Below are 15,715 nucleotides of genomic sequence, written 5' to 3' on the forward strand. Positions count from 1 at the left end.
TGATTTCTAGTTTAACTCTTAAACTGTGGTCTGAGAGCAGACATTATATGATTTCTTTTCTTTTCCATTTGTGAAGATGTGTTTTATGGCCCAGAACGTGTGTCTCTTGGAGTGCGTGCTGTGGGGGCCGGGAAGGAGGCGTATTCTGCCCTGGATGAAGCGTTTGTAGGTATGCTGTACATCCCGGGGTAGATGGTGGTGGTGAGTTCACCGTGTCCTTGCAGACTTTCTGCCTGTTGGATCTGTTCTTTTCTGGGACAGGGCTGCTGGCTTCTCTCTCCTTGCAGCTCTCTGTGTTTTCCCCTCACACATGGTGCTCTCTTGTTAGGGTGTTTAAGGTCTTGTTGGAGAATTGACCCCTTCGTCATTATGTTATGCCCCTTTTTATCTCTAATAACTTCTTCCTCTGAAGTCTGTTCTGTCTGAAATTAACAAGTTACTCCTTCTTTCTTTTGATCAGTGTTAGCATCGTATGTCTGTCTCTGTCCATTTACTTTTAATTTATATGTATCAGTCTATCTATTTATTCATTTTATTATTAACTTTTAAAAAATATTTCAGTAATCTCTACACCCCATGTGGGGCTCGAACTCATGACCCTGAGATCTAGAGTTGCACACCCTTCTGACTGAGCCGGGCGGGTGCCTGTCAGTGTATTTGGATTTTCTTAGAGACAGCACCTAGTTCCGTCTTAGTTTTTGAACCACTCTGATAATCTCTGTCTTTTAATTGGTATATTTAGACCATGGGCCTTCAAAGTGATTGTTAAAATAGTCGCTTAATTTATACACCATATTGTTACTGTGTTCTATTTGTTGTTCTTTGTTCCTGTTTTTTTCTTACACTCTTTTTTCTTTTTATGTTTTTTTAAGCAAATAAATAAAGGGAATAATGAGCATAAATTAAGGGTGAGTTAATTTAATTCCCAGAAGATGCTGGTTTAGAACTTGACATGAACATGCTTTGATAATGTAAGCAAGATTCATATTTTCATAAATTGATGTTATATTCACTTTATAGACCGTTTCCAGCTTTTAAAAATATTTCTCAGTTGTAGTCTGTCTTGAAGCTCACTTTTTAAAAATTTTTAATTTTTTAAATTTCTTTTCAGTGTACCAGAATTCATTGTTTTTGCACCACACCCAGTGTTCCATACAGTACGTGCCCTCCTTGATACCCACCACCAGGTTCACCCAAGCCCACACTCCCCGCCCCTTCAAAACCCTCAGATTGTTTTTCAGAGTCCACAGTCTCTCATGGTTCAGCTCCCCTTCCAATTTCCCTCAACATCCTTCTCCTCTCCATCTCCCCATGTCCTCCCTGCTATTTCTCATGCTCCACAAATAAGTGAGACCATATGATACTTGACTCTGTCTGCCTGACTTACTTCACTCAGCATAATCTCTTCCAGTCCCGTCCATGTTGATACAAAAGTTGGGTATTCATCCTTTCTGATGCAGGCATAAGATTCCATTGTATATATGGACCACATCTTCCTTATCCATTTGTCTGTTGAAGGGCATCTTAGCTCCTCCCGCAGTTTGGCGACCATGGCCATTGCTGCTATGAACATTGGGGTGTATATGGCCCTTCTCTTCGCTACATCTGTATCTTCGGGGTAAATACCCAGTAGTGCAATTGCAGGGTCATAGGGAAGCTCTATTTTTAATTTCTTAAGGAATCTCCACACTGTTCTCCAAAGTGGCTGCACTAACTTGCATTCCCACCAGCCGTGTAAGAGGGTTCCCCTTTCTCCACATCCTCTCCAACACACACTGTTTCCTGTCTTGTTAATTTTGGCCATTCTAACTGGTGCAAGGTGGTATCTCAGTGTGGTTTTGATTTGAATCTCCCTGATGGCTAATGATGATGAACATTTTTTCATGTGTCTGATAGCCATTTGTATGTCTTCATTGGAGAAGTGTCTGTTCATGTCTTCTGCCCCTTTTTTGACATGATTATCTGTTTTGTGTGTGTTGAGTTTGAGGAGTTCTTTATAGAGCCTGGATATCAACCTTTTGTCTGTACTGTCATTTACAAATATCTTCTTCCATTCTGTGGCTTGCCTCTTTGTTTTGTTGACTGTTTCCTTTGCTGTGCAGAAGCTTTTGATCTTGATGAAGTCCCAAAAGTTTATTTTCCCTTTTGTTTCCTTTCCCTTTGGAGACGTCTTGAAAGAAGTTGCTGTGGCTGATATCGAAGAGGTTACTGCCTATGTTCTCCAGGATTCTGATGGATTCCTGTCTCACGTTGAGGTCTTTTATCCATTTCGAGTTTATCTTTGTATACGGTGTAAGAGAATGGTCGAGTTTCATTCTTCTACACATAGCTGTCCAATTTTCCCAGCACCATTTACTGAAGAGCCTGTCTTTTTTCCACTATATATTTTTTCCTGCTTTGTCGAAGATTATTTGACCATAAAGTTGAGGGTCCATATCTGGGCTCTCCACTCTGTTCCACTGGTCTATGTGTCTGTTTTTATGCCAGTACCACGCTGTCTTGGTGATCACAGCTTTGTAGTAAAGCTTGAAATCGGGTAACGTGATGCCGCCAGTTTTGTTTTTCTTTTTCAACATTTCCTTAGCAATTCGGGGTCTCTTCTGATTCCATACAAATTTTAGGATTGTTTGCTCCAGCTCTTTGAAAAATACCGGTGGAATTTTGATCGGAATGGCATTAGAAGTATAGATTGCTCTATGCAGTATAGACATTTTAACAATGTTTATTCTTCCAATCCAAGAGCATGGAACAGTCTTCCATCTTTTTGTGTCTTCTTCAATTTCTTTCATGAGTGTTCGTAGTTCCTCGAGTATAGATCCTTTATCTCTTTGTTTAGGGTTATTTCCAGGTATCTTATGGTTCTTGGTACTATAGCAAATGGAATTGATTCTCTAATTTCCCTTTGAAGCTCACTTCTTTTTCTGTAATCTGTTTATCTGTTGTCTATCTTCTCTTGCATTGAGGTAGAATTAGGAAATCATAAGATAGCGAAGTCTGCAGTATGATGGTTTGGTGTTTGTGTGCATGACCGGCAGCTTCCCCGTCGCCCCACTGCCCCACTGAGTTAACACATCTGTCGCCCCGTGACGGTGTTGTCGTCTGTAGTCACCAGGGCATATAATAGATACTTAGACCTTACTTATTTTATAATTGATAGGTTTTTGCCAGTGTCTCCCTGTTTTCCTCACCCCTGAGCTCCTGGTAACCACTTTTTTACTTTCTGTTTCTATGGGTTCAGTTAAAAAAAATTTTTTTTTTAGAATTTCACGTGTAAGTGATAGGGTACAGTGTCGGTCTGTCTCTGTGTTGCTCACTTCAGTAGCCGAAGGCCCTCTAGCGTCATCCGTGTTCCTGCAGACTTTCCTCCATCCCGGGGCCGAGGGCTTCCCCGCCGTGTTTGTCCGTGTCTGGAGTGTGTGTCACGTGGTCTCAGGTATGCATCTCCCTCATTTTCTTTGATCCTTCATCTGTCCGTGCACACCCAGACTGTTGTCCTGTCTTGGTTATTGTGAACACGGGAGCACAGGCACCTCTCTGAGACAGTGGCTTGGTTTCCTCTGGATCTAACCCGGAAGTGGGATTGCAGCGTCTCACGGTGTTTCTAGTTTTGATTTCCTGAGGGTCCTCCACGCTGGTTCCTACAGTGGCTGCGCCGGCCTACGTTCCCAGCAGCGGTGCGAGAGCCCGCCCTTTCCTGCATATTCTTGCCAGCATCTGCTATATGTCATATTATTTTAAAGATTTATTTATTTATTTTAGAGCGAGGGAGAGAGAGCACAGCGGGGAGAGGCAGAGGGAGAGAGAGAGAGACACAGACTCCCCGCTGAGCATGGAGCCTGACATGGGACTCGAGCCCACGACCCTGACATCACGACCTGAACCGAAACCGGGAGTCAGATGCTCAGCCGACTGCACCACCTGCTCGTTCCATCTTTTGTCTTTTTGGTAATTGACGTGAGGGGTATGATGTCACACCTGAGTGTGGCTTTGATTTGCATTCCCTGATGCTGAGTGACACTGAGCACCTTTTCATGTGTCTGTTGCCCTTTGTATGACTTTGGAAAACAAGTCCCTTTGTCCAATTAAAATAGTTTTTTTTCTGTTGAGTTGTATGAGTTCCTTGTATGTTTTGGGTTTTCACCCCTTACTGGGTGAAACTTTATCTTTTTTTTTGTTGATGATTTCCTTTGCTGTGCAGAAGCTTTTCAGTTTGATGTAGCCCCACTTGTTTATTTTTGCTTTTGCTGTCTTTGCAAAAATGACTGACGCGGTCAGTGTCAAGGAGCTTATTCCGTGTTTGCTTCTAAGAACTTTTCGGTTTTAGATTTTATAATCAAGTCTGTAATCCATTTGGAGTCGATTTTTGTGTGTGTTGTAAGACAGTGGTCCCGTTCACTCTCGGGCATGCAGCAGTCTGGTTTTCCCAGCACCATCTTGAAGACTTTCTCCTCTCCACGTTGTATATTCTTGGCTTCTTTGTTGAAGATTAATTGATCACATACGCTTGGGGTAATTTCTGGACTCTCTGTTCTGTTGACTTACGTGTCTGTTTTTATGGCAGTACCATATTGTTTTGATTACGATAGCTTTATAATACAGTTTGAACCCAGGAAATGTGATGTCTCCAGCTTCGGTCTTCTTTCGCAAGATTGCTGTGTTCAGTTAGAGTCTTTGGACTGCTTTTCCTGGTTCTGTGAGGAATGCCATTAGGATTTTGATAGAGATTGAATTGAATCTGTAGATTGAGAAATGTGGACATGTAAACAATTCTGATTCTTCCTGTCCATGAGCAGGGGATGTTTTTCTATTTGTGTCTTTAATTTCTTTCTTCATTGTCTTTTTTGCTTTCCTTGGTTAAATTTATTTTGAGGTATTTTAAAATTATTATTATTATTTTAAAAGATTTTATTTATTTATTTGACAGAGAGAGATCACAAGTAGGCAGAGAGGCAGGCAGAGAGAGAGGGAGAAGCAGGCTCCCCGCGGAGCAGAGAGTCCGATGTGGGGCTCGATCCCAGGACCCTGAGATCATGACCTGAGCCGAAGGCAGAGACTTTAACCCATTGAGTCACCCAGGCACCTAAAGGTATTTTACTATTTTTGATGGAACTGTAAATGGGATTATTTTCTTAATTTCTCTTTCTCATAGTTTATTGTTAGTGTACAGAAGCACAACTGATTTTTGCATATTAATGTCATATTCTGCAGCTTTATTGAATTTGTTATTCTAACGGTTTTTTTGGTAGAGTCTTTAGGATTTTTTACATATAATATGTCATCTGCAAATAGAGACAGTTTTACTTCTTCCCTTCTGCTTTGGATGCTTATTAAATTTCTTTTTCTTGCCTGATTGCTGTGGCTAGGACTTTCAGTACTATGTTGAATGGAAGTGGTGAGAGAGGACATGCCTGTCTTTCACGTGATCTTACAGGAAGGCTTTCTGCTTTTCACTGTTGAGTGTGGTGTTAGCTCCAGGCTTGACATATGTGGCTTTTATTAAGTTGTGGGATATTCTCCCAATATGCAGATTTTTGGGTTTTTATCATGGAATATAGTTGAATTTTATTAAATGCTTTTTCCACACATATTGAAATGACCATATGATTTTTATCCTTGTTGATGTGGTATGTCAAATCTACTGATTTGCCGTTTGTTGAACTGTGTTTGCATCCCAGAAGTAAATCCCACTTGATCAAGGGTTAGGGTCCTTTTAATGCGCTGCTGGATTCAGGCGGCTGATTTTTGTTTGACGGTTTTTATACACTTAAGCCCCCAGATGTGGAATACTCAGGCAACAAGACATGTACAAGTTTTATAGGCCAAAAACTATAAGGTGCTGATGAAAGAGGTCACAGAAAACCCAAATAAATGGAGAGATACAGTGTTCATGGACTGGAAGACAAGCTGGTAATGATGTTCGTACACTGGTCTGTAGACAGAACACAGTTCCAGTCAGGGTCGGAGCAGGGTTGTTTGGTCTCTGTAGACGAGCTCATTGTAAACTTTATGTGGAAAGTACAGAAACTAGAATAGTTGATAAAATTTTTTTTAAAAGACTGTATTTATTGGAGAGAGAGCGAATGAGCCCAAGCAGGGGGAGGGGCAGGCTGAGGGAAATGAAGGAGGAGGGAGAGAGAGGAGGAAGCAGGCTCCCCGCTGAGCAGAGAGCCCGATGCGGGACTCGATGCCAGGACCCTGAGATCATGACCTGAGCCAAAGGCAGAGGCTCAACCCACTGAGCCCCCCAGATGCCCCAGCGGATACAATTTTTAAAAGAAGAATAAAATTTGAAGAATTACGTGCCTGACTTTAAAACTTAGCGCAAAGCTGTGTGGTAAAGACGGTGCGGTATTGGTGACAGGGCGGCCGCATGAGCTGATGGCTAAAGTAGAGACTCTGATCCCTAAAACATGGTTAACTGGTCTTTTAACCGGGGAGCGAGATCAGTTTATTGGAGAAAAGATAGTCTTTTCATTGGAAGATACTGGCACGGCTAGTTGGCCATCCACGTGTGAAAAAGAAAAGAAAAGGGAAAAAGAACTTCATTTTTAAGCCTCATACGTTCTTCCAAAAAAATTCAAAATTGATTCTAGATTGAATAGCATCGACTGTAAAACTATAAAACTTTAAAAAGAAGTCTTGGGAGAAAATTGTCATGGGTTGGGCAAAGAGTTTTTGGTTGATTCTTAAGTGTGATCCGTTAAAGGAAACGTGCATGTGCCAGACCTCACCAAAATTAACCACGTCTGCTCTGTAAAAGAAAATGAAAAACATGGTAAGAGTAGGAGAAAGTATTTGCAAATCACATATTTAATGTGTGTCCTGATGTACAAACGACTCTCAAAATTCAGCTGGAAGAAAGTAAACAACCTAAGTGAAAAATGTGCAAACGACGTGAACAGACAGTTTGCCAGAGTACACCGCTGAGAAGGGAGCGCGTGAAAAGCAGGAGGCACAGCAGTTGTCCGGGGACACCACCTGCCGCCATACGCGGCGCCACCACACGCCTGCCCGGATGGCTGCGGTTTTTGCGGTTCCGAGTGCTGTGGACCGCCGAGGCTCCCAGCACTGACGCGGCCGCTCTGGGGCCGCTTGCTGTGTGACCCGGTGATTCCAGTTCTGGGTACTGACCCGGAAATGCCGGCTGTGCCCACACAGAAACCTGTACGTGCTTACACGGCTCCAGTTAAGATTGCCGAAAACCTGGAAACAACCCAGGTGTCCGCCAGCAGGTGACTAGATGAGCATCTGGGGTCCGTCTGCACCAGGGCTGCTGCTGGGCGATCGAGGGTGAGCGGCTGGTCCTCGGGTGCCAGGGACAGACCCAGAGAGCTGGGTGGCATCAGTCAGGGTAACGGAATCCACGTGGTACTGTAACAAGGAGAGACACAGAACAGGATGGAAAGCACAGGACAGAATCTATTAGTGTAGGAAAAAGTTGTTATTATGAGGGGAAGAAGCCAGTCTCAAAAGTACGTACTCGCACGCTGCCAGCATACTCCTGGCACATTGCCCACGCACTCCCGCACGCTCCCCGCACGCTCTTCACACTCCCTGGTTCTGACGCAAAGGCTGGTTTCTTGCGGCTGCCGACAGCCAGGCTCCCTGTCTCAGGCCTCGCGCGCCGCCTGTCCGGGAGCGCTGAGGGTGTCGGGGCTGTTAGGCTGCTCTTACGACTGAAGTACCATGTGAGCCTCCGTGGCGCGCCTGCTTTTAACGTTTCGTGTTTTTAGGAGGTGATTTCAGTGAACTTACAGGATTGTGAAAATTCTGAGAACACCACAGTCTGACAGTGAAAACTCCTCCGCCCTTTGGGGCGGTTAGAAACGGGGACCAGCCGTGGGGCAGCGGGGGACCGGGAGGGTGAAGCTGTCTCCTGACCGTCGGCCGCCTGGCTGTAGACTGTCTCACGGGAGCTGGCGGGACTCTGGCCAAGGCCGCGGTAAGGGTCAGCGCCACCGCTGGTGTGGGTACAGGTCGGCCCCCCCGACGATCGGTCACAGACGCGGCCTCCGCCGCCGTGTCCCCTTTGTGTCTCCCTCCTGTGCAGTTTGAGTTCATGATCGAGTCGATCCTGTACGCCCGGGACGCGTGGCTGAAGGAGGGCGGGGTCATCTGGCCGACCACGGCCGCGCTGCACCTGGTGCCCTGCAGCGCCGACCGCGACTACCGCAGCAAGGTGCTCTTCTGGGACAACGCCTACGAGTTCAACCTCAGTGCCCTCAAGTGAGTGCGGCGGCGCGCGTGCCGCGTGTTCTGCGGCGGGGCCTGCGGAGGCCCTGAGTGCGGAGCCTGCCGCGGCGCTGACGGCGGTTCCCGCCAGGCCTGGGAACTTGGCGGGCCGACCCTCGAGCCTTTACGCGTAGCAGAGGTGACGGGAGTTGGCAAGGCTCGAATGTAGTGGGAAAATGTGGTCACGGTCGTCGGTACGTGGTCTGTTAACACACAAATATGTGTTCCTACGAAGAGCTGTTCAGTTTGAAAGGGTCAGAAAAGGTTATTTGTGAAGTCATCCCTGGCAGTTCGCAGAGGAAGCAACCCCCCGAGTGCTCGCTCTCCTTGTGGACACGGACGCGCTGGTACCGCTGAACTCGTTGTCATCTAAAATGACCGGCTGGTGAGGCCTTCGTGTTCTCACTGCTGCTGCTCGTAAGAAGATGGGGACAGAAGCCAGTGTGCCATGGTTGTCTGGGGGTGCCAGCGTCAGCCCTGGGAAGCAGGGGGTCCCACTGCTCAGTACTGCGGGATGCCTCACGTATGCCGCGAGGGCCTGGTGAGCATGGACGTCTGCTGGGTGCAGGAGAAGGGGGCTCTGGGCCCTTTTGGCCTGTATTAAACAACTCAGAAAAAGAGATGATAATGCCACGGGAAGAAGCCTTCCCCGGTTAACGTGTTGGGTCGCTGCACTCTTAACCCGAACCCCAAAGAGGATGGGGAGGAGAGGTCCCGGCAGAGCCATCCCATCGTTCTTCTAGGGCCAGGTGTGAGGTCTAAGCTGGGGGCCCAGCGATGAAGGCAGAGTGGTCCGGAGACGGGAAGGGACAGCAGCGGCACAGGACGGGCCCGCGCAGTGTGTGTGGGAGACGTGGGGCGTGAGGGGGACAGGCGCAGAGTGTTCTGGCCACAGATGAGCCCTTTGAAACTCCTTCTCTTCTCTCATTCTGTGCGCTGGAATTGAGTTTCACATGGATTTAAGAGTTTTGTGTTAAAACATCTGCATCAGCTCTCAGGATCGGTGGGGGCCGCGTGCCGTTTTCGATGGAAAGAAAGTGAACAGAAAGAGCGCTGCTGGACTTCAGTCTGTACAAACCGGCGGCCTCTGCGTGTCGGCAGCTGAACACAGTTTACAAGGCAGCGCGGCTGGGAGGGAGGTGCCCGCAGGCAGACCCTAGAGTCAGTTAGGAAAAGCTGAGTGTCCAGTGAAATTATAGCCCAGTCACAGGAATAAGCAAGTCACAAAAACTAAATAAAGTCACCAATAAATATTTGAAAGTGATTGAAATGCTAATAAATGCCATTTTTGCCAACCGGCTCGACAGAGATCACGTTAAAGCGGCAGTTGGTGCTGTCTGAGCTGCAGGTGAGATACGAGCCCGTGTGCCCAGAGCTGTGGGTGCTTCCCTGTCCCCGTCGGTCCCGGGGCTACGGCGTGCTCCCGAACACACAACACGGGCAACAGACGGTTCTGTAGAGCGTGGCTGGATGGCTGTATCCCCATCCGATGGATTAAGAGATGGTGACACCGGGAGGACACAGACCACATACGCAGAATGGCTTCTACTTGCCTAAAAACAGAAATAGAGCTCCAGGGAGAAAATGGCTGTAGCAGAGTGCGAGGCAAGGGCATGGGAGACTCCAGTTTTTTCTTTGGACTTTTCGTATTTTCCCAGTTCCTTATATGTGTGTAATTATTTTTATCAGAAAAATGTTTTTAAAAACATGGCCATATCGTGACATCTTTAAAATGTTGACTTTTAATTGTTATTTTAGAAGTTAGTGCTCTGCTTAATTTTTGAACCATTTCCTGTGGTGCGTGGTGACTGGGCAAGCACCACGCCCAGCAGTGCGGTTAGGTTCAGTGACAGGAGAGGACGGTGCGGGGCTCAGCCCCTGTGTGCGGGGACCCCTCCTGAGAGGCTGATTCAGGTCATAGTCACTTAGAACAGGAGCGTCCTATTTACTGTGACTATCTAACTGTCCTGTACTCGCCCTTGCGCTGTGAGATGACGTGTCCGCGCGATGAGGTTGGGGCAGGCGATCTGTCCGCGTGTCAGGAGGAGGGCGGTGGGATGGTCCGGGCACTGCCTGCGTGGGAACGGTTCGTTTCCAGGAGCTCAGGCCCTGCGAGGAGGGTGGGGGTGGGAGGCGCTCGCTCTGCGAGTCTCGTCAGGCCGCGGCTTGGAATTCCGGCGAATGCTGGAGAGAAGAAGTGAGTGCTGTGTCAGAGCCCGAGAAGTCGGCCCCACCTCTGAGCAATGCCTTTGACTTTTCCCCTAGATCTTTAGCAATTAAGGAGTTTTTTTCGAAGCCCAAGTATAACCACATTTTGAAACCAGAAGACTGCCTCTCGGAGCCGTGCACTATATTACAGCTGGACATGAGGACCGTGCAGATCGCCGACCTAGAGGTGAGACGAGACGCGCGCTTCCCTTTCATGTTGTCAGCAGCGCGCGCGCACGGAGACTTCTCTGCGAATATCATGAACCTTGCTCTGATTTCCCGGAGTCTTTCCTTTCTTCTGCTTTGATTTTGTATTTTATATTTTTAAGTTACTTTCTTTACCGCTGGCTTCTTCAACATCATCCATTCTTTTCAGATTTATGTTTAATATTTTCAGCATCTTTGGACTCTAATACATCATATCCAGGTTCTTCAAGGACTGAATTAAAATTGTTTTCACTACCGTTGATGACAGAATTCTGAATTCTTCCTTTTACTTCCCCCTGTTGCCACGACGGCGCGTGTGGCTGCGGGACCTCGTTTTAAGGTGTGCGGGGAGGTGCAGGAGCGAGTGAGTGTGGGGGTCCCAGGCAGGCCCTGCGGGGTTCCGACAGGCGGAACGATGTGGAGACTGAACTCTCGACTCTGCAGAGTAGAGACCCGGCCTGGAACTTCATTTGTGTGAAGAACTGAGAGGAAATTCTGTTCCACTCACGTCTGGGCGGATGATGCCCAAGTTGCTTGGAACCTTTCTCGTTATCTGCAGCATTTGGATTTATGATGCCAGTTTTAGTAGTTTCAGGAGGAGGAAATTTTACGTGGTGTTTGAGGTGTTCAGCTAAACCAGCAAGTCCCATTGGTCATTGCTGAACGAGACGGTTCTGAGGGCCATGCAGGGCAGTGGGATCTGTGAGGCGGGCCCGGGGGGGAGGACAGTTGCTAGTTCTTGCTCGGGGGGACCCCTGTAGCCTGGTCCTGTGCTTACGGAAACCGTGTCCCCTTCTCACCGCCCGCTCGAACAGACCATGAGAGGCGAGCTGCACTTCGAGATCAGGAAAGCCGGCGCGCTGCACGGGTTCACGGCCTGGTTCAGCGTGCGCTTCCAGAGCCTGGAGGAGGACGAGCCCCAGCTGGTGTTGAGCACAGGCCCCTTCCACCCGTGAGTGCGCGCCTCCCGCGGGGGCCCCGCCAGCAGCCCCGGGAGGAGCTGACGCGGTTGGCCTGCCTTCCCTCCGCTGGGCTGCGGAGCGGGGTGTGTGGGCCCTGGGTGGGCAAGTCCGGGCCGCGCCCCACCCACCCCGCACTGGGCTCCCCTGGGCTGCCCTCCGACCCCTGCGTGACTAGGAGGAGCAGACTTGGTCTTGGCCCTGGAAGCTGCTTTAGCGTCCCATGGTCTCATAGAGGTCTAGGGGCTTTCCACTCCGACTTTCTGGGGGAAGGTCAGTGCTTCTTGAGACAAATTTCTTAGAAAAAGATTTTATTTATTTACTTGTCAGAGAAAGCACAAGCAGGGGGAGCGGCAGCCGGAGGGAGGAAGCAGGCTCCCTGCTGAGCCAGGGAGCCCGATGTGGGACTCGATCCCAGGACCGTGGGATCACGACCTGAGCCGAAGGCAGAGGCTCCACGGCCTGAGCCCCCCAGGCGCCCCTGGAGACAGATTTTCCACGCAGTGACATTGTGATGCTGCTCACTTGCTCCACACACTGGGAAGCTGATGTCTGCCTCAGTGGCCGACAGCGACCCCGTGGGGATGCCGCCTCCCTCTGGGGCCTCGGTTGTCCTGTTCAGTAACTGGTCTGGACCAGGGAGGGTTGCGGCAACAGCCGTTTACATGCCGGCTATCGCAATGGGCCCAGAAGGACCCCAGATGCCCTTCTGGAAAGTGGGGGCAGAGGTGAGGTGCTGTGCGCCCTGAGTGTCCTGGAGGAGGCGGAGCTGGGGCTCTGGCTAGCTCCTTCCGGGTCCCACAAGCACAGACACGGGGTGTCACCAGGTGAGGGTGGGAACATGGCAGACACCCAGGGGACGGTTGTCTGCCCAGGTGGTCTCCCCCAGCGCGTCCACACACAGGCGGGGCGCAGACATGGGACGAGCGCTCTGTGAAGGCGGAGAGAGACCCCCCCCCCCCAGTGGTTGAGGCAGGAGGGAGGGCGGGCTGGTGAGCGGGACCGTGGGCCGCATGCCAGGGGTGGGGCAGAGGCGGCCGCGGGTGTTTGTGCCAAGCTGCCAGAGCCGGTAAGACCTAAGGAGCTCGGGAGTGTGACTGTGTCTCCCCGATGTCACGGCTGTCCCGCTCACCTTCCACCGTGCTTGCACGGGAGTGACGACTTGTTGGGCAGCAGAAACTGGGACTCCAGGACTGGCAGCTCAGACACCGAGCGGGGGACTTTGGGGAGATGTGGGGCTGTGGCAAGGAGCGAGGGGCCTGGGCCCAGCCGTGTGTGCTCTGAGCCACCAGAGCCACTTGCCCTCCCCCGCCCGGAATCTGTGCCACGTCCAGGAGCTGCCGCCCCGGGTCGTAACTCAGTCCCTGCCCCCACAGAGGCCGTCCGGGTTGTCGGGCTGGGGTGCGTCTGTCCCGTGGGGAGGCCTGGAGGGTCCGGCCCCAGCGCGGTGACCCCTGCCCCGTGCCTTGCAGAACCACCCACTGGAAGCAGGTGCTCTTCATGATGGACGAGCCTGTCTCCGTCGTCCCGGGGGACGTGGTCACGGGCTCGGTTGTGCTGCAGAGGAACCCGGTGTGGAGGAGGCACATGTCCGTGGCGCTGAGCTGGTCTGTCACTTCCACGCAAGACCCCACGTCACAGAAAGTGAGATACTCGGCTGTGAAGTCAGGGGCGGGGGCGCTGGTCCTGGGAGACGGTCTGGGGGGATCACGGGGGCCAGCCCTTGACCAGCCGAGACACGGCCTTGTCCCTGCATGATTTTTCTGATCCTCCTGATGGGAAGAGGATGCTGTTAGGTGCAGAACAGGAAACAGGGCAAGAGGGTGAGTCTGACAGCAGAGCCCCGCCCGGCCAAGGTCCAGCCTTCCCGTGGCCTCGAGGCCCCAGTGCAGAGCCGGGGAGGCCGGGGGTGGACGCGGGCGGTGGCATGTGGCGTAGGGGTGCGGCGTGGGTCATCTTCTGGCCACGGCAGAGCCGTTCTGCCCACCGAGAGGCTGTGGCCAGCTGGGGCCTGGGGCTTGGTGTCCCACAGAGGCTGCTGAGCCGGGGACACTCACGGGTTAGCTAGAGCAGAAGAGAAAATCAGACGGTTTGTCTGTCTGTTTTCATACCTCTTTTATACTTTGTGCGAATTTCGTGTTAAAAGTTTTAATGTGTCTTTAGAAAAATTCTGCACTTAAATGTCGTTCTTTTGGACGACGTTCCGTTATTCTCAGGGAACGCTGCACGTCAGTCATCCTGCAGTGACTGCTTTCGTTGTCTCTGCCAGGGCGGAGCAAAGGTCTTCCCCATCTGGAGATGACAGCGGACGCTCTGTGGGGAGCCCCCGTCCTCGCTGCCTGCTGGGCGACAGCACCCGCCTCCGCGGGCTTGGTCCCGTCGCCAGAGTCATGTGCTGACCGCGCCGGGCTCGGCCGGAAGTCCCTCGCCACCGTCACTGCCCGTGTCCGTCCTCTAGAAGTAGGCTGTGTCTGCAGGTGTCCACCCGTGGCGTCCACAGGGCTGGCTTGTGGGCGAGTTGGTGGCACAGTGTCCCTAGCTAGGTCTAGTTCTAAACTCGTAGGACACACACGCATCACCCTTGTCGTCCTGTGAAAGTGACTGTTCACGCATCCTGTGTCGTGGTGTCCTTGCTGCCCTAGCCCCCTCCCCTCACCATGTGGGACGTGGGGCTGTCCCCGGCCGTGCGGGCCCCAGAGCTGGCCGTGCATGTGACGGGACTCTGCATGGGTAGCACAGTCGTGGAGATGTCTTCCGCATCAGTTCTGTGTCGGCACATCGCACATGCCCAGTAAATATTTTTAAATAAATGATGTCGGCGTGTGACCCATTGCTGTGCGCACGCTCCGTTCACAAGCCTAGGGTCACGCTGCGTGCGTTGCTTCGGAACCTTTCTCCTCTGATAGAAACTTCTGTGCCTGGAGGGACAGGTCTATGGTTTTTTGTATTGTTTGCATTTTTAGTTAACTTTTTATTGAAATACAAGACACACAGCCCAAACTGTGTGAGTCATGAGCCTGTAGATGGGCAGAATTTCAGAGCGGACGTCCGTGTACCAAGTGCTCAGGCTGAGACGCTTGAGGGTGTCAAGTGTCAAGTGAGACACTTCAGCCTGCCGGGAGCCCCCAAGTGCCCCTGCCCCTCGGTACCGCCCAAGGGTAGGTGATGCCTAACTTCTGACACCACAGATCGCTTTTGCCTGGTTTTGAACATTGTGGAGTGGAGTCATTTGTTCTCTATGGATGGTTTGTGTCCTCCCAAAGCTCCTAGGTCCAAAGCGACCTCCCAAGACGACGCTATGAGAAGGCGGGGCTTTGGGGAGGTGGTTCGGCTGTGAAGGGGAGCCCCCTGTGAGGGGGCTCGTGCCTTTGGAAAAGGGAGTCCAGACGGTGTCCTGCGCCTGCCCCCACGGGAGGACCCAGCAGAGGGTGGCCATCTGGAAACCAGGAGATGGTCTCTCCAGACACCAGATGCACCGGAGTCTTGACACTGGGCGCCCAGCCTGCAGACCGTGAGAAAGAAGCCGCTGCTGTTCAGCTGCCCGGTCGTGGCGGGACGGTGTGACAGCCGGGCAGGCCCAGTGTCCTTCGTGTCTGCCTCCTTCAGCTCTCGGTACACGTAGGACACCTGCCCGCAGGTCGCGTCGTATCCCGCCGGCCGGTGTGCCACAGCTCGCGTCTTCCTCCCCTGTGGGAGCCGTACTGCCCCGTGTCTGGCTGCCACGATGGCAGTATGCATGCATGTGTGTGCTCGGAGTTCAGCTTCGTGAGGGGCGGCCCCGTCGCGCTTACGACGTCCCTTCTAACGGCCGAGAGAGCCCAGCACCGCGCACCCTCAGCCCCACTGTCGTCTGCGGTTCGCCCCTTGCCCGTCCTGGCGCCAGATGGTCGTGGGCGGTTGTCTGCTTCTCACCAGTTTGCAGGGCTCTTGAGAGCCTCCAGCGAGGAGTCCTTCACAGGCTGGTTCTGTGAACATCGGCTCTGGCGTGTCCCTTCCTCTCTTTCAAGTATTTTGATAAACAGAAGTTCGTAAGTTTTATTTTGTGCAGTTTGACATTGTTTTCCTTTGTGGGTAATAGTTGCTGTGTCCTGTTTTACGGAATCTTTTCC

General features: G+C 51.2%; 1 protein-coding gene across 4 annotated transcripts in view; it reads left to right on the forward strand.

Annotated features, from left to right (window-relative positions):
• PRMT2 (protein arginine methyltransferase 2) overlaps nucleotides 1-14,436 on the forward strand; it is a 28,954-nt gene extending 14,518 nt beyond the window's left edge. For 2 of the 4 annotated variants that reach the window (XM_046002086.1, XM_046002087.1), the window contains exons 7-11: nucleotides 8,051-8,226; nucleotides 10,498-10,627; nucleotides 11,463-11,599; nucleotides 13,079-13,250; nucleotides 13,876-14,436. In XM_046002086.1, coding sequence (XP_045858042.1) covers nucleotides 8,051-8,226; nucleotides 10,498-10,627; nucleotides 11,463-11,599; nucleotides 13,079-13,250; nucleotides 13,876-13,908 — 648 coding nt within the window. In that variant the 3' untranslated portion in view covers nucleotides 13,909-14,436. Of the gene's footprint in view, nucleotides 1-76; nucleotides 1,081-3,759; nucleotides 4,285-8,050; nucleotides 8,227-10,497; nucleotides 10,628-11,462; nucleotides 11,600-13,078; nucleotides 13,251-13,875 lie in introns of those variants that run through there. The other 2 variants (XM_046002088.1, XM_046002089.1) reach the window with 2 other exon arrangements.
• The last annotated feature ends 1,279 nt before the right edge of the window (nucleotides 14,437-15,715 follow it).

The sequence above is a fragment of the Meles meles genome, chromosome 4 (assembly GCF_922984935.1).
Source record: "Meles meles chromosome 4, mMelMel3.1 paternal haplotype, whole genome shotgun sequence".
Taxonomy (NCBI): Eukaryota; Metazoa; Chordata; class Mammalia; order Carnivora; family Mustelidae; genus Meles; species Meles meles.